Genomic DNA, 22083 nt, shown 5'->3' with positions numbered 1-22083 from the left:
TCTGTTTATCGTTTTGTGTGCAGAGCATAATTTAAACAGACAAAAGACTGATAACTGGAAAGGATATAATTTAAATGTTTACTGTGATGTTGACCAAATGTAATATGGACGTTTTATATGTTTTTATTGTAGTGTTACAGCAGTCAAAGCAATTGTTATTTAATAGTAAAATAAATCCCAACCCGATTCAGTAAAAAACTAAATGAAAAATCTGCACTACACTGCAACCTGAACACAATCAAACAAAAAATATCATGTATATTGGTAATGAATACATTTTCTGTGAAACAAATGCAATAAGAGAAAATTAAAAATGTGGTAATGACCTCATATCCAACAGCAATGTGAAAGACTGACAGCATGACAAGACACATTAAAACTGTGATAAAAATCGAGGTTATCACATAAAAAATGTTTTTTGAACTTTTCCTAAATACATGTACAAATATGACTGTTGTATTGTTTAAAAGTGAATATGAACTTGTTTTCTTTACAGTATTTGAGGTCTAAAAATACAGAGCATCTTTTTTTTACCTTTTTCTCCAAATAAATGCAAATAGAAACAATATTTATATTTAAAATTTGGGAGAACTATTGTCAGTAGTTCACAGAATAAAACAGAAATGATCATTTTACCTAAACAAATACCTATTAATAGTAATGAAAAAAAAAATTGAAATGGTCTCATTCATTTGTGTACTCAATGACATTTGACCTCTAGAAAGAACTATGATAATTTTTTATGTATTAATTATTATGAAGTACTGTATTATATAAGTTCTTACAATGATTGTATAAAGCATATTTTAATGAATCTAACGTTTTTTTTTTCCTTTTACCCAAACTTACCAAACTAAAACAACTTGTAGAAGCTTAAAGGCTAAAGAAAGTTTATGCAAATAAATGCCAGTATGCGCTCAAACCATTAAAATAAAATTTTAACTGTCTCTTAAAGCTGCCAGTTGTAGATTTGTGTGGCAAGCAACACATCCAGACTGCTGAAACGTATGATGAAGGTGCAATGTGTGGGACACACGGCATATCTCTCTGCATAATGAAGCATAAATATGCACAACAATTCATTTCTTAGTGTCAGAAAGGGCTGAGTTGCAGTGAAGCGGTTTGCAAGCAGAAGTATGATATAATGGCAGAAAATTCAATGTCTGTTGAAAAGAAAATGCACTTGGGATGTGGTAGTCTTGACAGATTTCATTTCCTCTTGCTTATGATACTAAACCGCATGTATTTGTTTTTATAGACCATTTTGCAAGACGCAAACAACTGTGGTCTACTTGCACTTCCTGTTTCAGTTTTTAGAAAAAACAACCAACAGATCATGTCCAACTGAAATATAAATATAAAATGAATAATAAAAACAAAACGAAGAACTGAATCTCAAAGTGTCTCTGGACCAGTGTTTACATTTTGCCAAATGGTCAATAAGCGACATTTTCATAAGGTGATTAATTTTTCTATACAAAATTAAAGTCAAACTTTTATAGTTGTGTTGTGTGACTTTTAGGGATCTTGTGTCATTTACTCACCCTCCAGTTGTTCCAAATGTGTATAAATGTCTTTGTTCTGGTGAGCACAGAGAAAGATATTTGGGAGAATGCTTGTAACCAAACATTTCTTGGCCACCAAGAACTACCAGGTAAAATGCTCTATACATTTATTTGTTCTGTTGAACACGAAAGATAATTTGAAGAATGTAGTAAAGCAAAGAGCTCTGGGGCACTTTTGACCTACCTTTACCTTTGACCTACCGTAATTTTTTCTATGGTGGCCAAGAAGCATTTTTCCAAATATTGTTTTTCTGTTTTCATCAGAACAAAGAAATTTAAAGAGATTTGGAACATCTTAAGGGTGAGTAAATGAAAACAGAATTTTCATTTGATCATTTTGAACAAAGTTAATAAATTAAAGATGAAGTGAGTCATTCCAACCACTGCAACTCTGACTCAACCAATGGCATATGTTTATACCTACATGTATAAAATACAGAAGAAATGTTTGAGAAATCTATTTGAAAACAGTCAATTTTTTATATTTATTTGTATGCATTTGACAGACATTTTTATCCAACGTGACTTGCATTTTATCAGTTTGTGTGTTTTCCCGGGAATCAAACCAATGACCTTCGAGTCAATGTAATGCTGTACATATTGAGCTACCGAAACACATTTTTGCAAATTGGTTGCATGTTACACGCGACACCATTAATAAGGTAAAAACAAGCGTTCAGTGTCTAGAAAATAACAGTATCTCCAATAACAAATGACACTTAATTCAGGAAAACATTGTAATCCAAAGCATAGCTCTGGGAATTGGCAAAAAAACGATAATTATTCTGCCCTTGAAAATGAATTCAAATTTAAATGATATAAGTAATTTATGTACCGTTGTTCGGGAGGAGCAAAGAAAAGAAGAATCTTAATGTATTCACAAAATGCAAAGGCAAATATCCGTTTGTTGTTCAGAGCTATTTGTTAAGCAGGCAAGCAAGGCTTCAATTGATACATTCTATAAAGGGATCACACTGCGTTTGAGGGGCCCCCATGGGCTTTGTGTGCAGCTTCAATCTCTGCAAAATGCAAAGCCATAAATGAGTGCAATATCAATATCCTTACATACAATTTAAATCAGCGCAAAGGTGTTTTTGTGCCAGGAAATGGATAGAGGTGAAAGATGGAGCTCATTTTTGTCTCTATAGAGAATTACTGGCCCCCGCTGGCTCAGATATGAGATGTGCTGAGTTTCAGAGTCTGACTTCAAGGTCACAACAAAATTAAAGTCAAACTCTTAGTGCTAGGATCTCATACAAAGATAAATTAAATGCTGGTAAAGGTTTTAAAGGGTGAATCAATGTTGAACATTGATTTTGCAATTCAAGGACCAGGCATTTTTCCATTTCTTCAATTCTGCTTTGGATCTGTGGCAGGTCACTGAAAAATATCAAGGTCAACCTCATTCATACTTTATCTTTTAGAGAATTACAACTATGCTGACTAGATACTACATGAGTTCTAAAATCAGTCCCAGTGGGGGCGCTAGGGGTGGGCTAAGGGGGCTGAAGCCCCGAATTTTTTATTACCATGCCATGTACTAATCACTTAGGGGCCGTTCACATTTTGGGCAAATGTGAGTGGGTTTTTCTTCTTGGAAAAAAAACATTTAGAGTGTAAAAACAACACCACTCTCCCAGCAGCTTCTGTGGTGTAGTGAGTAAGACGTGTGACAAGGTGTACTGACGATACATATGAGTGCAAGATCAAATCCACTTTTTGCCGAACTACATTCACATCACAAATCAGATCATACAGGCATTTATTTTCAACAAAATGAAGAAAATATTTGAAAATGGCTAACAGGTATTTATAATAAAGTGTATGATGAGGTTAAGGGTATAGAGAGGTCTTATTAGTTGTCATCTATTTAAAGGGGTCATATGACACGGCTAAAACAAATATTATGGTTTGTTTTAGATGTAATGCAATGTGTAAACACGATTTAAGGTTCAAAAACGGTGTATTTTCCACATACCGTGAATGTTTGTATCTCCTCTTAGCCCCGCCTCTCTGAAACGCGCATCGCTCTGAAAAGCAAGGTGTGCTATGCCAGTTAACCAGTGCGTAGTGATTGGTCGAATACTGCAAGCATGTGACGGAAATGTAACGCCTCTTACCATATTTGGAACATCAGGTTCCAAAGCGATTGTACTGACAGGTACGCCCACCTTACTTGCGTATACATTTGGGCGGTCTTAGTCAAATCATACCACGAACTGATGTAGATTTGTGGGGGTGTGGTTACACGAGGCGTTTCAGGCAGGTCTGGGTGAGCATTCGCTTTAAGATAGAATGCATCTTTTGTTCCGACACTTTGATTTTTGCAATTTTACGTGTCTAATACATGCATGGGCAACTTATAACACACCAAAGACAAAAAAAAACCACGTATTCGCGCCATATGACCCCTTTAATAAGTTTAATACATACGTATAATCATTTACACTCTTATTAGAGTTTGATAACTGTTTTTCACAGAAATGTTAAGGCCATTCACATGTTGCGTATAAAAACACGTGCAAAACGCTGGCTAGCCTGGCTGTGTTGCTTTTTCCCTCTTTCTTTTTTTGTTTAAGTTATATTTTAGAGGCTTTATGCCTTTATTTGACAGTGGAGAAAAGACAGGAAACTTTGGTTAGAGACAGGGGAGTGGGACCGGCAAAAGACACTTGAAAAGGGAATCAAACTCACTATATGGCACTATACGCACTAACCACAGAGCTATTGGCGCTGATGCTTTATCCCTCTTTTTTTCGCTTGGGAGTTTGCGCTCCCTTGGGGTCTGCCGTTACTATTTGAGCGCGATTGACGCGCATTAACATTGAAATAAAAACCTGAGTAAATGACCGATGTCCAGTAATGCGCAACGCAGTCGCGAACAGACGGAGGTGCCCCGTTAAAAGTTTTTGCATATGGTCCTGACCTGACTTGATACGCCACTGTATTCGAACACATATGTGGAGGTCTCTGGGCTAAGCCCCGGATATCCACTCACCTTAGAACCGCCCCTGGAGCTGCCTATGTAGGTAGCATTTAAAGGCATCAAAAAAGCACATCTGACCTGAAGTCTGTTTTTCTTCCAAACCTTATTTTGGCCAAATTCTAAAGCTACCAAAATATTTTCCTCGCATCTGTTAAAGCAAAGAAATGTGGTGGCAGAAGAATTTTCAAAATGTGTGTCTAACCAAAAGAAAATACCTAAAATGCCTATTAATCTATGTAAACAATAGATTCTAGAATTTATCAGATGAAGCTTTCTATAAAACAAATCTGTTTATCAGGAGACAGTTGTAGGCTATAACAGCATTAAGTTGAAAGAATACTGGTTCATCTCAGATACTGTATATGTGCGCGGTTCTCCCCTGTCAGCAAAACACTTTATTCCTAATTATTTGTGCTCACCCTGTGAGGCATCTGCTCTGAATACTAAATACAAGGGAGCGTTTGAACTAATAGATAGAAACAGACTTGAATAAACAATTGCACATCAGTGGGCGCCCATTGTATAAACTTTACAAGTCACTCTTGTGATGGATAATAGCGACACCCCTGTCTCCATCTATCTCTTCCTTCAGGGCGTAAGAGAGTGACAATAACACTTAACACTGCATCTACACACAGCACCTTTACAATGTTCACTTGACAGTAATAATGTCTTTTATCTCTTTTAGGACATTTATTTTTTTACACGTTATGAGCTCTCTCGCTATTAATATATATATATATATATATATATATATACTGTATATTAAATATGTGAATGCATTTTATTTCAAATAATGGCTAAATCAACATTGCCACATGTATCTTTCATGTTTGCCTTATCAAAGAAAAGAGGATTTAATGGCCCTATCATTATCATTTTTTAGAATTTCGCTTTTATTTAAGATGCTGAAGAGAATGGAGGAAGTAGCAGAGATGGATCTAAAAAAAATCAACAGCACGATATGTAAACAATCTGCCCACAAGGTATTTGTTTTATTTTTTGCACATGTTGGACAATCCAAAAGAGATATATAATATATACCCAGGAAGCTGGGAAAAACAAACCAAAAGAAACACCCACCCCAGCTTTGATCAACAATTAATATTCCTTAGTTGAAGCCACGTCTTCAAATATTTTATAAAAAGAGATTAGGATATTCATTATGGTTTTGTTTGAAGAATGGAACGACATGTAAATATTTACAAAATGGATTAATCCATATAAATCCAAAGACAATGGCTGAAAATGTATAAGTGGAATGATCAAGTGTTTTGTTTATTAAGAGATCACACAAGGGCTTTGCTACAGGGCTTGTTCTCATTTTAGAATAAAGCAGTTAATGGTCCTTAGACCCAAATGAGGAATAGCGTTTCCGAGCCATGCGTTCCCTCCGGAATTTTGAATGTGTTTTTGGAAAAGTGTTTTCGATTTATGAGTAAAATGTAGAACAGTGGTTAACATCACTGGAATAGAGTTTCTCATTCTGTTCTACAACAGAGATTTGTAGTGAATTTCTGTGTAAATTGCTAATACGTTGCTACACGAAGGACCACAGATGTTATTTGATTCATCAACTGTGTATCCTTGTGGTAATAGTAGCTTTTTAGAAGGTGGGGTTGTCAGGGATGTGAGGTACTGTACAGGTGTGTGTGTGTGTACTTTTGCAGTGATATGAAATACACTTTGGCCAATTAGAAGAGATGCTTCATAACTTTTCAGAGGGACGTATTTTAAGAAATGCAGCTTCCACAGTAGCCTAACTACATATAAATGACTCCAGAATAACTAATGTGAAGTACCTGATCAGTGCCCTACACGGCTTATTCAAGAAATGCAATTTGGAGTCTGTAAACACTCTCTTCCATCCAGAGAATGATGTGCAGCTTGAAGAACAACAGACTGAGATAGCTATAATCACAATGTCATTGAAGCCCATAACCATCAGGACAGACAGGCAGAAAACATCCGTCAAGCTTTAATGGATTTTATTGAGCAGTCACAACAAACAGTGAAAAACAAATAAAGAGAACAGCTTGCGTGTATAAGTTATTTTGCATTCTTTGGAACAAATGTTTGAGGTTTTTGCGAACATTCGGATGTAAGAGGAAACAAACTGCAAATAAATAAGATGACAGACATTTAGATGCTACAGACAAATTGCTATAAGGATGAATGATATCTGTGAACTAGAAAACCAAGGGCAGTCTGCATCTCCATTTGTCAAAGATTCATTTAACAGAGTATTGTTTGGTCCTTCCAGGACTGCCCTGTTTATCTACTTCTGACAACAGACTCAAAGGAAACCCATTATGCACTTCTTTACAAATAAAGGAATGGCTAAACAGACTGGTGGCATTGAAGAACTTTTTTTGACGTGACATTCAATGAGATCTGAGCAGAGGGAAGATTGTCAGAACACAGCGAATTCGATTTTGCTCTATTGCTCACACATAGGTCTTATGTGTGACACAATGTGCAGGCTTTATTTTAAGATGCTTTTTGGAGCTGGGCAATATGTCATCCACTTTGGTTGTATGGTGGTCAGAACAACAAAAATGAATGATGAGAAAACGTTCAACAATTTTCTTTCATATATGCGTTAGCGTTCCTTCGAAAATCTTTACTGTACAGTACATTTCACAGAACATGTATGCATTTCAGATTTAGAAAAAACGAATCATAAACAGATTGTAATTGTGTATAAAAGTTATCAGAGCCGATGCTCCCTATATGCAGACTACGCAGGCTGCGTAGGGCCTCGGCACCACCAGGGGGCCCCCTTGAGTACCGAATCAAAAACACTACACGCTATTTTTATAACTTGCAGATTCAACTTTACAGGAATCATTTGGAAATTTCCTTTTTAATACTTAATTTATTTAATTACTTTGACATACTCGGTCTCGGACATCATGTAGTGCGCGGCAGGTGATGACATGCGCATGATGTGATGATGCGTCTTTACATATGGCCATGGCTTTAAAACAGAGCTATCCGTCTGTAGCGAAAAAAGACGGCAACAACGCGAAGCAAAAGTTTTTGTAGTTATGCCAAATTATGCAAGTACAGGATTATAAATCCAGTATTTATCCACTGGCATAAAGTTGGTTTGACGTTGGACGTTCGATAGTCTGGATTTAGGGACCGTCTCCAAAGTTACAAAGGCTACACATTAATATACACGTTTCTAACTTCAATAGCATTTAAAGAATGACTTAGTCACAAAACCAGCTGTACAGTGTTCATGTGGGTGTCATCACTGCAGTCCACTGTATTTCGTTTGCCCATGATGATATGTAATTTTTGTGTCATCACATTTAGAGAATTATTGATTTTCGTAAAGCTTTCTTGAGTAAACTAAATTTATCATGTTTTAATTTTGTTAATCACTCATTTGGTTAGTTAAAGTTTTTTTGACAGCTAGATGGTTCCAGAGCCACGCGTTACTTTGGGTAAAAAATATTTACATTTGAATCAAAATGTGAATTTAATTTTCAACTTAATAGTTCTAACTGTCAGTTTAATGTTTTTTGTCTTTTTTAGTTTTTATTTATTTAAGTGTGTTAATTGATTTATTCTTTTTATTTCTTATAGTTTACAGTTATGTTTATCTAAATTTATAAACTTAACTGACAAGGGCCCCCACAAAGGTTTGCTTAGGGCCCCCAGACGTCTAAGATCGGCATTGAAAGTAATATGCTGTAAAAAAAATTTTTGCAAAACAACACAAAAAAGCCTGAAGGTTTAAAATAATACAAAACTATCAAATATAGAGAGTCAAGTAACACACACCTTGAAGTAACATTTTTTTTTCTTTTTTACTTTGTTCACGTTTTTAACTTTTAAATGTGTCTACAATCTGTCTTTGTGTGTGTGCGTGTGTGTGTGTGTGTGAGTGGACTTGGTTTTTATATGTTAGTGGGGACCTAATCCTGAATGCACACCAACTCATGGGGACACGTGTCACTGTGGGGACCAAAATTGAGGTCCCCACGGGCACAAAAGCTTATGAATTGTACAGAACGATAATTTTTGAAAATCTAAAAATGCAAAAAGTTTTCTACGATCTTTAGGTTTAGGGGTTGGGTTAGGGGATAAAATATACAGTTTGTACAGTATACAACTCATTACGCCTATGGACTGTCCCCACGGAGATAATAAACCAGACATGTGTGTGTGTGTGTGTGTGTGTGTAATGTGCGTGTGTGTGTGTGTGTATGCGTGTGTGGTGAAGTTAAGGAATCACAGCATCTTGATGATTCAGTTTAGTTTTTTGCCAGAAAAGGTCAGAAGTACCTGACAACTATACAAAAACGGTTTCATCCTCTTTCTTTATACTTTCACCAAGTATACAGTACATAACAGTTGAAACCATGAAAACTATGAAAGTTTTAACAGCAGATAGATATATGGCCAAGAGAGTTGTATGTATGTATGAGTGTTCAGAAAGTACTGTACATACCACACGTTTTCTCAGCGTAAAATCAATATACACTCAACTCATTCCAGGAACATTTCATAAGACCTATATGTGCTTTCCTAGATGTTTTTCTAAAGCACTTCATATGAAAGTAAAAATAACTATTTTAATTTATTAATAACTTCACAAAGAAAGATCTTGTTGCTATTGAACTCTCAACACATGAATAAATGAATGACAAAGTTAAATATGTCATAAATTCTCATATCATAATAGCTACTAATCTGAATGTATTCTTATTTGAAGTGCTTGTGGTTTTCACATAGTCAGCTTTGGGACAACGCTGATTTTGTTGTCAAACTTTCCCAGCGTTAAGCAGCGAAGTGCTGAATATATCCGAAAAATCAGCATGTTTTTAAGAGACTCACATGATTTGGAGGACTGCTGTGCTTGGTTTAGTCTGTGATGTGCACTGTGCACAGCATGTTTCCTCTTTTATTATGTTCCTCCATGCAGGGATTTGACTCTGCTCCGGCTCTACGGGAGCATGTCACACTACATGAACAGAGTTGGCATTACAGAATCAAAATGATACAGGAAGCAAATGCAAACCTTTTTATTTAATGTGACTTTGTTTAATTTTGACACTAAACAACATTAACAGGATAGTTCACCCAAAATGAAAATTCTGTCGTCATTTACCCACCCTGTTGCTATTTCATGCAAAAGAAGATATTTTGAAGATTGTTGGTAACCAAACAACACCAAACAAAACAACCAAGATTACTAAAGCTTTCCTGTAGCTCAGTGGTTACAGCATGGCGTTAGCATGGGTTCGATCCCAGGGATTGCACATACTTAGAAACAAATGTATAGTATGATGCAATGTAAGTCGCTTTGGATAAAAGTGTCTGCCAAATGTGTAAAATGTAAATGTAAGTTAGGGCAGGACATGTTGAGTGGCTCCTCCCAATCTTAAAATAGCCAATGGCGTTTAACTGACCTCACAGCATGGAATCCGATGAGAATCATTGATTTATATTGGTGGAAAAGAGTGAATGTACAACTCTTATATAGAACTCCCTTGGCATATATCTTGAGAGGACAGCAATAAAGCATCAAATTCAAAATAAATTCATCATAAGGAAGCAATAATACCTGAATTTATATAATGAATTACCAATTGTTAGACAATTAAGGGAGAGAGTAAGGAATTTGGAAGATCATTTCACCATCAGGTAGTGTAGAAGAATTAGCTGGAGAGTGACGTTGTGCCCTTTTGTAAAGGTATAACAAGGCACCGCTCATTCGCCGATTAGCTGGTGAATCCTTAACTCTTTCCCCACCAATGATGAGTTTTCTCATCAATTAAGACTGAGACAACGCTTCCCTGCCAATCCTGCTATTATGCAGAAGATGGTACTGATACCCACCTTATACAACAGTACAGCATATACAGATCCAAAAGCAGTAAATACTCTGTGTATGTTTGTATCATCGTTCTGAATCCAAACAACGGTGGCAGGGAAAGAGATAAAGATGGAAGTCATTGGCTGGTTAAATAGGGCACACATACTGTATATAGATTGTTACTGTATTATGGTTGTTGCGTCTCAATCATGTGCTATCATAATAACCATGTCTGTGAGCTGAATGGCACAGGGTGAAGGCTCAGTCCTAATTAATGTCCTAATAATGTATATGTGACCCACGGTGGTTTCAATGGCCCCTTCAGTCACATCCCTAGTTACATTTATGTTAAGTTATTTTCTATTCATTCATTTATTTTTTTATTTATGTCCTCATTAGAACGTAGTCTAGTCTGCCCTACATCACCAACCTTTTTTTCAATCACAGGACATTGGTTGGTTCAAGTTTGTGAGAAATTAAGTCACAGATACAAGTTTTGCCACATAATTTTCATTTCTCAGGCCAAATGGTACCTTTCTTTCATCAAATTGTACCTTTCCATTATCAAATTGTACCTTTCTGTCGCTTTAGTGGCACCATAAGGTTCTTTTTTGTACCTTTACAGGTATACAGAACATAATTTAATATTGTACCTTTTGGGGGATTTGTACCCTAATGACCTATTGTGTACACAAGTAAGACATACTCTTATTATTATTATTATTATGGGTCTCAGTAAATTACAAAACCAAAACTTACGGGAAAAGAACGAACAGGAATAGAAATGATGTGCGATTCTACTACAAGAGAAAAACTTCAAAATAACATTTGACTTTTCATGCCTGTGTGTGTATCTTGTTTTCTCTATCATTCAGGATTTCCAGTCATCACTTCTGGCAGCAGCTTGTGAGATCGAGGGGCGTCCACGGACTGCAAAACCAAACCATATTACAGAATTCATCCATTTTATGATGTGTGTTTATCTGTTTTAATTGTGATGATCCTATATCTTTGCACTTACATCCTTCCTGAAACATGTTCTCAAAGACATGAAAATGGAAGTGATGTTTAGACAGAGTTGAAGGACGGCAAAAACGATCATCACGACATCTAGAATTTCACGGTTCGTCTAGATCAGAAAAGATCAGTGAGGATTAAATAAAGGCACGTTTGTAGAGCAAAGTCTTACAGCAGATGTTCTCAACTGGTTTTGCTTCAGGATCCAGATACAGTATTGTATTACAGTACAAAGTGACCCAACATGTTGAAAATTGCACAAACCGTGTGTGAACCGGTAGTATTTTTCATGTTTTTTTTTGTATATGTGTATGTATACATCCTCATCATTTGGCTCAAGTCTACCAAGTGACAGATGTATTGTGCTATCCTAACTACAATTTGATGAAGTTGCATGACATTTTTTTCTCCTGAAGTTCATTGTGAACAATTTTTTGGGTTGACACACACCAGTCGAGAACCACTGACTAACTCATCTTAAGAAAAAAATCTTTACCACATTCGAATCCTCAATGTATAGAAATGAATTAGTTTGCTTCCACTGCTCGGGGTTGATAGCTGATGAGTAATCGTAGACTTTATAGAAGTCCCATGAATAAAGTCCTACAGCTATCATAGACAATATTCCACTGACTGTGTTCAGGATCACAGCCAGGGCGAACTGCAATACAAAAAATAAGCCCGCAGTAAATTTACCAGAACCGAAACGGTCAAAGCAAACTGCCGAATGTAAAATAAGCGTTTAATAGACACTTACCAGACAATTTCTTGGATATTTGTCTGCAAGAATGGTCATGATTCCAGATATGATGAACTAAAAGGAAAAGCAAACAAATGTTTTGACCTCCATCGAAACCAGTACAAATAAAGAGTATTTAGGGTTTTCAACCAATAGTAGTCAATGATGTCCCGGTACTGAAAATTACTAACATTCTTCCAAATATCTTTCTTTGTGTTCATCAGAAAAAGTCATTTATACAGGTATGAAATTACATGATTTTAATTCAATTATGACATAATTTTCATTTTTGGACGAACTATCCCTTTAATAGTTACTTTGTAAATATGCTATGAGAATATTTATTTTACATTATTAATGAGGAGCATAAGAATGACAGAATGAGACAAAATTCTTACCCCACTACCAAGCCAGTAGGGAGCATTACACATTAAGGTGTCTTTGTATATTCTGTGGCTTTCCAGTGAAATCCCTGTTATGATGTGGATGATTCCAAGGATATATATCTGCACAATCTAAAGAACATGAAAACACGGTACTTTATACAACACCAGTTAGAATTGGCATGAATCTCTAACGTCGAACTCTATATCCTGAGATTTTCTCATTTACGTGATGAAGTGTGGCTTAAGTGTCCAAAAACTTGTTGGGGCCATTCTAATGTCAGCTGTCATGTCTTTATCAGTGTTCAGCTCACCCCGAGTACTCTTATCGGGTGTTGGTATATTTTCCTTTTGACACCCTGAAGCATTAAACGCGCTGAACTGTAGCACAGATTACCCAGAAACTGACACACAGTGGGCCGTTTGCTTTTTGCATTTGAGTTGATGGTGAAGACGGTCACCCCTTTACCCTGAGATACACTCCTGGACATCCTGCAGCAATAAACAGATGTAAAAAATAATGTTAAACCTTACTACAAATTATAATTGTCCTCTCTTAAAACTTATAAACAACCACGTCTCTACCATTCTAGAAAAATAAAAAAATGGTAAAATATAAAATACACGGTATTATAGAATGCATAGTGTTTAATTTTAAGGCAATCAATTTCCTCACTTTTCTAAGTAAAGCATTGTTTTTTTTCATAACATTTATAGAGTAAACTTGTTCATTTAGTAAAATAAAGAAATGCTGGCTTAAAAGTAAAGCTCTCTGAACTTGACATTTCAAGAGTTGTTAAGAATTTAAAGGTTATGTGAATTTTACAGATTGAATTAAAAACAAACTCACCTTCTTCGTGATTTCTTTTGTTTTCCTTTAGTTTTTAACTTTCTCCTTTTCGGTGAATACGGAACTATGTTCGGTGTTTAGTGACAGTATCACATAACTTTTAGTTTGCTGAATGTGTAAGAGAATGTTGTTCCTCACGTTTGGCGAAGGAAATTACAAGAAGTAAAATAAGTACGTTGGTGAGAAGAGGAAGGGGGTGCACCTTGTATGTATGAGCTACCTGTTCTTATCGACCTGCGTATAAATAACACGCTGTTGCAATATCGTGTAATACTTACGCCAAAGTTTAGATTTCCGTGCATATGATACGGCAATGTTTGCGTGCGTATGATGTGCCAATTTTAGCATACGTGCATATATGGCAATTTGTCCTATTAACCTGTACCCTAATCCTAATTTTAGCATGCATGCATATTATAACCTCTACCCAAACCCTAAACCTAACGGTATTATTTGAATTATTTTAGTGTTTCCTCTTCATGTACGTTTCAAAATGGCTACTCTTCACCGGGTTAACACAGTAGAAAGGATTGGCGTATCATATGCATGCAAAATTGAACTTTGGCATATGCATTGATGAGAATAGGTTGGTATCTCTTGTTAGATGACTATAGGCTTATGCTGCCTGCATGCCTTCACATGCTCTCAGAAATTCGATTATTCCCACTTCAACCTGGAAGTACGTCTGGATTTAGGAACATTAAAAGTATTTAGTAACATTAAAACATTAATGTTACTAATGATTTGCATTAAAACATTACAAGCTAACATGAAAAGAGCACCGTTTCGTAAATTATTTCCGGGTTGGAGTGGGAATTATGACATTTCCGAGAGCACGTGGCAGCATTGATGTTTATTTTTTCATTCTCATTCTTCACTTAGCAGAAACTTACAAATGAGAATCTCAAATGATTTTAGTACTTTAGCATTACTGTTGTCACACTGGCAGTACAAAAATGAAGGAGGTGGCTTCAGAAATGCAATTCAGATCTTTTATATACTAATAAATAGATTGAAAGAAAGTGATTTAATTGATGAACATTGATTATTTTATCTGAATAATTACAAATAAAAAATATACATACACTGTAAAACTTTGCTGTAGTTTTGCAGCAGGTTTGCCAGTAACTTACTGTAGATTTCATTTACAATTTTGTTTTAAAACATAAACTATACCTATTTCTTGCATTTTCTTTCATAAAACAAGACTAAATATCTTAGGTCACTTTTCTTGTTATGTAAATGTATCATATTTTAAGAAGTTTTTTACAAGAAAATAAGACAAAAATGCTTAGCACAGTTGCTGTGCTAATGCCAGTCATGAGACCTCTTCTCACTCGTTTTTAATCTAGTCAAAGTGTTTTAATTTAGATTAAAGTAAAATTTATTCAAAATGAAAACAGTACTAATAGGAAAGTAGTTTTAAGTAGTAATTAAATCTACAGTAGGTTACTGGCAAACCTGCTGCAAAACTACAGCAAGGTTTTACAGTGTATACATTGTTTCTATTGAGATGGTGAATTTGCAGATGCAGTTTCTATTGAGATGGTGAATTTGTTTTTACAAATGGAATGATTAGTCATGATTCCAGATATGAGAAACTAAATGGCAAACCAAACACATTTTTTAAAGATGCCCATAACAATCAGTTCAAGTAATGTGTATTTAGGTTTTTGAAAACCAAAGATCATATGTTTTAACATTTAGAAAAGTATGAGGCAGTTTCCCGGACAGGGATTATCTTAAACCAGGACGCTTTAGTTAAATTAGGATATTTAAGTCGTTTTAAAAAACACACCTTACAAAAAACATTACTGGTGTGCATCTCCAGACAAAACAATTGCACTGATATATTTTAAGATATGTCAGTGCAATTTTTTTTCGATCAAGACACCTCTGGGACTAGGCTTAAACCCTGTCCGGGAAACCGCCCCTAAATCTATTAGTTTTTATGTCCCATTCATCTTGCAAATACATCTGAATGTGGAATGGGTAGCGTGTGTTCCCCTCTCTAGTAAAGTGACATATATAATTGACTTTGTGAACCGACTCACAACATTAAGGACCGGTTTCACAGACAAAGCTTGGCTTAAACCAGGACTATGCCTTAGTTAAATTAGTGTCATGGCTCTGCTTCATTTAGTCATGTTTTTCTTAGTCCTGTAGCAGAGTCATGACAAAGCCTTTGGTTATGTGTGGAGAGAAACATATTATTGTCCTTTTGACAATAATATACGTTCTCTCCAGTGTCTCGTCTCTGTTCCCGCCATCTTGTTTCCTCGTTATCTTTCCCTGAGTGTTTAATTACCCACACCTGCCCCGTGTCGTTATCCTTTGTCTGTCTTCCCTATATAATACCCTCATGTTTCATTGTTCTGTGTTCGGTCATTGTGTTTGCTGTGTGAATTTCCTGTGTACTGCTGTGTTCCTGTTTGCTGTGAAAACCCCAGTCATGTTAGTAAGTTTTCAGTCTAGTTTATGTCTAATGTTGTTTATTTCAGTTTAGTGATAGTTAGTCTATGTCCTGTCATTACCCCGCTTGTCTTGTTATACCCCACCGTGGGTCTTTGTTTTGTGTTTTATTATAATAAATATCCTTTGTTAACCCCTTTATCCCCGCTGCCTGCAATTGGGTTCTTCCTCCCACGTTCATGACAAATTAGGATATTTAAGTTGTTTTTAAAAACATACTTTACAAAAAACATTACTGATGTGCATCTTGAGACAAAACAATCATACTGATCTTTTTAAGATTAGTCAGTGTAAAATGTTTTCAATCGAGACACCTCTAAAACTTAAGTTAGTCTGTGACTAGGCTTAAGCCCTGTGCGGGAAACTACCCCTAAGAGTATGTGTCTTAATAGGAACAAACTCAGCTTTTGTGTTTTAATTCTTCAGTTCACTTTTGTCTGTAAATAAGGAATTATGTTCAATGACAGTAACACGCATTTGTTTCAGCTATATGCTTAAGAGGAATGTTGTTCTACATGTATAGAGAAGGAAGAAAAAATAAAAACATTGGTTGTGGGTGGTTGGTTTCCCCTTTGTATGCATGAATGTTGTTAGATGACTATAACATATTCAACAACAGTTTAAGCTTTAATGCACAATTGTAAAAAATAATGGTTTTATTTTAATGTAGCCTAATAGTAATAATGCAAACATATGATGTACAATATGCTAGAACACTTCTCATTACAGTTGTTACGGCCTGGTCGGGTCATCTTCTGGCACGGGGATTGTTTTGTTTTTTGTCAAGCACATGGCTGTCACCGAGCTTTCAGCTGGCTTCGTACTTGTGTCTGCATCATTTGCCCCACCCTCGTGTTTCCATATGACTTCCCCTGCACTGGTGTTTTTCCACTCCGTGTTCACACGCCTGTTGGCACTTCACTCATTAGACATTATCGTTTCCTTAATTACTCCACACCTGGTTATGATCTCCTCGTTACGTTCTCTTTATAACTCCTCAGTGTTTCTTGTCCAGTGTCTGTTCGTTGTGGATTATTCTGCCCCAGACTGCCCCAGGCGTAGCTGCGGCTTGCCTGTAGAAGCCTTATACTAAACCTCTTGTCAAGTTTGCCTACCTTAGCCTAGTCTTGTCTCAGTTTAATAGCACTTACCTTCCTTGCTTTCCTCGCTCTGTCTTCTGCTCTGTTCCCTTCAGCAGCTTGCATCGGCGCTCCGGTCAGTGGTCATTTCAACGAGAGGATTCCTCGTGGGTGGACTCTCCAGCAACTCCTTCAGGCACGGCTTTTCCCCTCTCTGTCTACGTGGACTCCGAGTCGAGTGAGGTCACCAGGCGCTACCGCCCAACTCTCAGCACCGGCAGCCTATCCTCGACTCTCTGCGCTGACTGTTGATTCCTCCGGAGGGACACTGCCTACAACCTGTTTTTTGTTACTTTTCTCCCTGTCTTCGTCAGTATAATAAAGACTCTGTTTCTTCCCCCCCGCACTTGGGTCTCCCGTGGTTCTGTCATGACAGAACGAACAGACCACTTACACGACCCAGCGGGACAGGATCCTATGCGGGTCACGCTGCAACAACAGGGCGTCCTGCTAGGACAGCAGGCAACCCGTCTGTCCGCCGCCACCCAGGGAGTTGACGTCTTGCAGGCACAGGTGGCCACGTTGCAGCATCAGCTCGCCGAGCTTGTTTGAGGGGTTGGCCATGCCGGGAACCCTCATCGATCCCCACCTCGCGGAGCCACGCACGAGCCGGAACCGCACGCCAACAGCCCTCCGTTGTATGATGGGGATCCTAACTCTTGTCGGGCGTTTCTGTCACAGTGTTCCTTGATGTTCGCCCTCCAACCACACAGGTATGCCACTGAGGAGACTCGGATTGCCTACATATTGACTCTTCTCACAGGACGGGCCCGCCAGTGGGGTATCGCTGTCTGGGAGGCTCAGGATCCTTGTTGCCGTTCCTTTTGGGAGTTCCGCTTGGAGATGACCAGCCTCTTCGACAGGTCGGCACGGGGCAACGAGGCAGCCGCTCGGCTCTCTCGGATTACTCAAGGGCGCGGCTCCATCACTGACTTCGCCATCCGGTTCAAGACCCTGGCCGCCGCGGGAGAACGGACGTGAATCTGACCGGAGCGCCGCTGCTGCACTCCAATCACCACCGGAACCCGAGCCTATGCAGATCGGACGTTCACATCTGACTTCCGCGCAGAAGCAGCAACGTCTCTCCGAGGGACTGTTTTTATTGTGGAAAGGCGGGTCATCAGGTGGCTCTGTGTCCGTTAAAAGCCAGCGCCCACCCGTAGGACGGAGAGTCCGGGTGGGCGCCATCACAAGAACCTCTTCGACTCTGCGCTCCACACTGCCGTTTCGCCTTTCTTACGAAGGACGTACCCATGCCAGCAAAGCCCTCATCGATTCCGGAGCAGAGGGGAACTTTCTGGATAGATCCACAGCCCGAGCGTGGGGAGTTCCTATCATCCCCTTGCATCCTCCCCTCTCTGCTGTGACGCTGACGGGGCTGCCGCTTTCTTCAGTCACTCACACCACTCCTCACGTAAGCCTATTTCTTTTGGGTAATCATTGTGAGAAGATTAGGTTGTACATCCTCGATTCCCCCACCTCCCCTCTGGTTTTAGGGCATCCGTGGTTGTCACAACATAATCCTCACATTGATTGGGTTAACACATCTATTTTGTCCTGGAGCCCTGCTTGTCATGTGTCTTGTCTTGGTCCTGCTCCTTCGCCTGTGTCTTTGTCTCCTGTGTTTCAGGTGGATGTCACCGACCTGACCGGAGTTCCCGGGGAATACCACGATCTACGTACCGTGTTCAGCAGGTCCCGCGCCACGTCTCTACCTCTGCATCGACCCTACGATTGCGCCATAGATCTCCTCCCAGGCACTTCTCCGCCTAGGGGTCGGTTATTTTCCCTTTCAGGTCCTGAAAGAGAGGCCATGGAAAAGTACATTCGTGAGTCATTGAACTCCGGACTCATCCGCCCTTCCTCATCGCCGGCCGGCGCGGGGTTCTACTTCGTACAGAAGAAGGACGGCTCCCTGCGTCCCTGTATTGACTATCGAGGTTTGAACGAAATTACGGTAAAGAATAAATACCCCTTACCTTTAATGTCGTCTGCCTTTGAATTATTACAGGGAGCTCGGGTCTTTACCAAGCTAGACCTCTAGAAGCTACAACGCCTACCATCTGGTGCGCATTCGCGAGGGGGATGAGTGGAAGACGGCTTTCAACACACCATCGGGACATTACGAGTACTTGGTTCTTCCCTTTGGGCTGACCAATGCTCCCGCCGTCTTCCAGGGCCTCGTTAACGACGTGCTGGGCGACATGATTAATCGCTTTGTCTTTGTGTACCTGGATGACATTCAGATTTTTTCCCAGTCTCTCCAGGAACATACCCGACATGTCAGGAGGGTCCTCCAATGTCTATTGGAGAATCAACTATTCGTCAAGGCGGAGAAGTGCGAATTTCACTCCGATACGGTTTCGTTACTTGGTCACGTGGTCTCACCCCGGGGCATAGAACCGGACGTCGCTAAGATCAAGGCTGTCGCCATGTGGGCAGTTCCCGACTCATGTAAAGTTCTGCAGCGGTTCCTGGGGTTCACCAACTTTTACAGGCGATTCATCCGGGGCTTTGGCCAAGTGGCCGCACCGCTCACCGTGTTGACCTCCACCAAGATCCCTTTCTACTGGAACTCCCTTGCACAGGTAGCCTTTGATAAACTCAAGTCCCGATTTGTCTCTGCACCTGTGCTCTGTCTTCCAAATCCCGATCGGCAGTTTATTGTGGTGCACCCCTGTGCCTTCTTCTCCCATCGCCTCAGCCCTGCTGAACCGAACTATGATATCGGTAACCGAGAGCTGCTGGCGGTACGTCTGGCTTTGGGGGAATGGCGCCATTGGCTGGAAGGAACGACGCAGCCCTTCTTGGTCTGGACGGACCATAAGAACCTCGAGTATGTCCGTTCAGCCAAGCGGTTGATCGCACGGCAGTCCCGCTGGGCACTGTTCTTTGGTCGGTTTAATTTCACCCTGTCGTACCGGCCCGGGTCTAAGAACATCAAGCCAGACGCCCTCTCTCGCCTGTTCGAGGACTCAGATCGGGTGACTTCCGTCGACCCTATCCTCCCCGAGGGGAGGGTCGTCGGGTCCCTGGCATGGGAGATCGAGAGGCTGGCTTCCGTGGGTCAGCGGTTTTGGTGGCCGTCGGTCTCCAACGATGTCAGACAGTTTGTGTTGGCTTGCCCTGTCTGTGCGCAAAGCAAGACCGCCCGCCATCCTCCTGCGGGTCTGCTTCGCCCCCTTCCCGGCCATGGTCCCACATCGCCCTGGATTTTGTGACTGGCCTTCCCCTGTCGAGTGGACACACTGTAATTCTCACAGTGGTGGACCGATTCTCCAAGGCGGCCCATTTCATCCCTATTCCCAAGCTCCCATCCGCCCGAGAGATGTCTCAACTGATGGTGGACCACGTCTTCCGCCTTCATGGCCTTCCGGTGGACGTCGTGTCCGATAGGGGTCCTCAGTTCATCTCCTGGTTTTGGAAAGAATTCTGTCGTCAGATCGGGGCCTCAGCGAGTCTGTCATCAGGTTATCACCCTCAGACCAATGGGCAATGCGAGCGAGCCAACCAGGAGCTGGGACGTAGGCTCCGCTGTCTGACATCTAGTAATCCCGGTTCCTGGAGCCAACAGCTCTCTTGGGTGGAATACGCTCACAACTCCCTTCCCGTCTCAGCCACAGGTATGTCCCCGTTTGAGTGTTCTCTCGGATACCAACGTCCTCTGTTTCCTTCCCAGGAACTCGACGCTGCGGTTCCCTCAGCTCTGGCCTTTGTCCGGCGATGCCACCGTATCTGGACGAAGGCCAGAGAGGTTTTGGCCCGAACCACGCTGAGAACCAAAGCAGCGGCGGACCGCCACCAGATCTCTCCCCCCGCCGGGGCGTTCAGTATTTGGTGGACTGGGAGGGCTATGGCGCAGAAGAAGGGTCGTGGATTCCCTCGCGGGACGTGTTGGACCGGTCGCTGATCGTGGACTTCCACCGGAGACGAGGTGAGCCCTCCCCTTAAGTGCCTACGGGCGCTGGTGGGGGGGGTACTGTTACGGCCTGGTCGGGTCATCTTCTGGCACGGGGATTGTTTTGTTTTTTGTCAAGCACATGGCTGTCACCGAGCTTTCAGCTGGCTTCGTACTTGTGTCTGCATCATTTGCCCCACCCTCGTGTTTCCATATGACTTCCCCTGCACTGGTGTTTTTCCACTCCGTGTTCACACGCCTGTTGGCACTTCACTCATTAGACATTATCGTTTCCTTAATTACTCCACACCTGGTTATGATCTCCTCGTTACGTTCTCTTTATAACTCCTCAGTGTTTCTTGTCCAGTGTCTGTTCGTTGTGGATTATTCTGCCCCAGACTGCCCCAGGCGTAGCTGCGGCTTGCCTGTAGAAGCCTTATACTAAACCTCTTGTCAAGTTTGCCTACCTTAGCCTAGTCTTGTCTCAGTTTAATAGCACTTACCTTCCTTGCTTTCCTCGCTCTGTCTTCTGCTCTGTTCCCTTCAGCAGCTTGCATCGGCGCTCCGGTCAGTGGTCATTTCAACGAGAGGATTCCTCGTGGGTGGACTCTCCAGCAACTCCTTCAGGCACGGCTTTTCCCCTCTCTGTCTACGTGGACTCCGAGTCGAGTGAGGTCACCAGGCGCTACCGCCCAACTCTCAGCACCGGCAGCCTATCCTCGACTCTCTGCGCTGACTGTTGATTCCTCCGGAGGGACACTGCCTGCAACCTGTTTTTTGTTACTTTTCTCCCTGTCTTCGTCAGTATAATAAAGACTTTGTTTCTTCCCCCCCGCACTTGGGTCTCCCGTGGTTCTGTCATGACAACAGTACCCTAGGGTTGTCACAGTACCATATATCTTACGATACTATACCAGCTGAAGGATCATGATACCAAGTAGTATGTTCATAATTTAAATTTACAAAATTAATTTTCACAAACTACATTTCCTTAATACACAGATAAATGAAACATTTTGTAATGACTAAATTAAGATGTATACTGTACACTAAAGTATTTTGTAGTATTAGCTATAGTAATTGGATTAATTGTAGTAAATACTGTATTCTTTAATATTTACTGTGGGAAGACTCAAAACACTAGTGTCTGGGAATTTTAGTAAATAGGCCTTCTAAAGTACATTTTTCATGTGGGAACTAA

The 22083-nt window shown here is 40.2% G+C and overlaps 1 protein-coding gene across 2 annotated transcripts; it reads right to left on the bottom strand.

Annotated features, from left to right (window-relative positions):
- Nucleotides 1–9189: 9189 nt before the first annotated feature.
- On the bottom strand, nucleotides 9190–13596 carry LOC130552632 (membrane-spanning 4-domains subfamily A member 8-like). 2 transcript variants are annotated; one of them, XM_057331451.1, is made up of 7 exons: nucleotides 13374–13594; nucleotides 12838–13015; nucleotides 12539–12655; nucleotides 12159–12215; nucleotides 11898–12062; nucleotides 11406–11513; nucleotides 9190–11314 (listed from the first exon to the last, which is right to left on the bottom strand). In XM_057331451.1, the coding sequence occupies exons 2-7, from the start codon at nucleotides 13012–13014 to the stop codon at nucleotides 11252–11254; spliced, it is 687 nt and encodes a 228-aa protein (XP_057187434.1). In that variant the 5' UTR covers nucleotide 13015; nucleotides 13374–13594; the 3' UTR covers nucleotides 9190–11251. The 2 variants fall into 2 exon arrangements, with proteins under 2 accessions (XP_057187434.1, XP_057188213.1); XM_057332230.1 differs by lacking the exon at nucleotides 11898–12062 and having other exon boundaries at nucleotides 13374–13596.
- Between the last annotated feature and the right edge of the window lie 8487 nt (nucleotides 13597–22083).

The sequence above is a fragment of the Triplophysa rosa genome, linkage group LG1 (genome assembly GCF_024868665.1).
Source record: "Triplophysa rosa linkage group LG1, Trosa_1v2, whole genome shotgun sequence".
Lineage (NCBI taxonomy): Eukaryota > Metazoa > Chordata > Actinopteri > Cypriniformes > Nemacheilidae > Triplophysa > Triplophysa rosa.
The sequence above is the reverse complement of the archived record's forward strand: the minus strand, read 5'-3'. Positions and strand labels throughout refer to the sequence as shown.

Excerpts from the sequence above, each read along its gene's own strand:
- LOC130552632 (XM_057331451.1), bottom strand. The coding sequence starts at position 13,014 with ATGTCCAGGAGTGTATCTCAGGGTAAAGGGGTGACCGTCTTCACCATC. Across the intron at positions 12,063-12,158 it reads AATATCCAAGAAATTGTCTG|TTCGCCCTGGCTGTGATCCT; the intron begins GTAAGTGTCTAT and ends TTTGTATTGCAG. Across the intron at positions 11,315-11,405 it reads GAACATGTTTCAGGAAGGAT|TCCGTGGACGCCCCTCGATC; the intron begins GTAAGTGCAAAG and ends TTGGTTTTGCAG.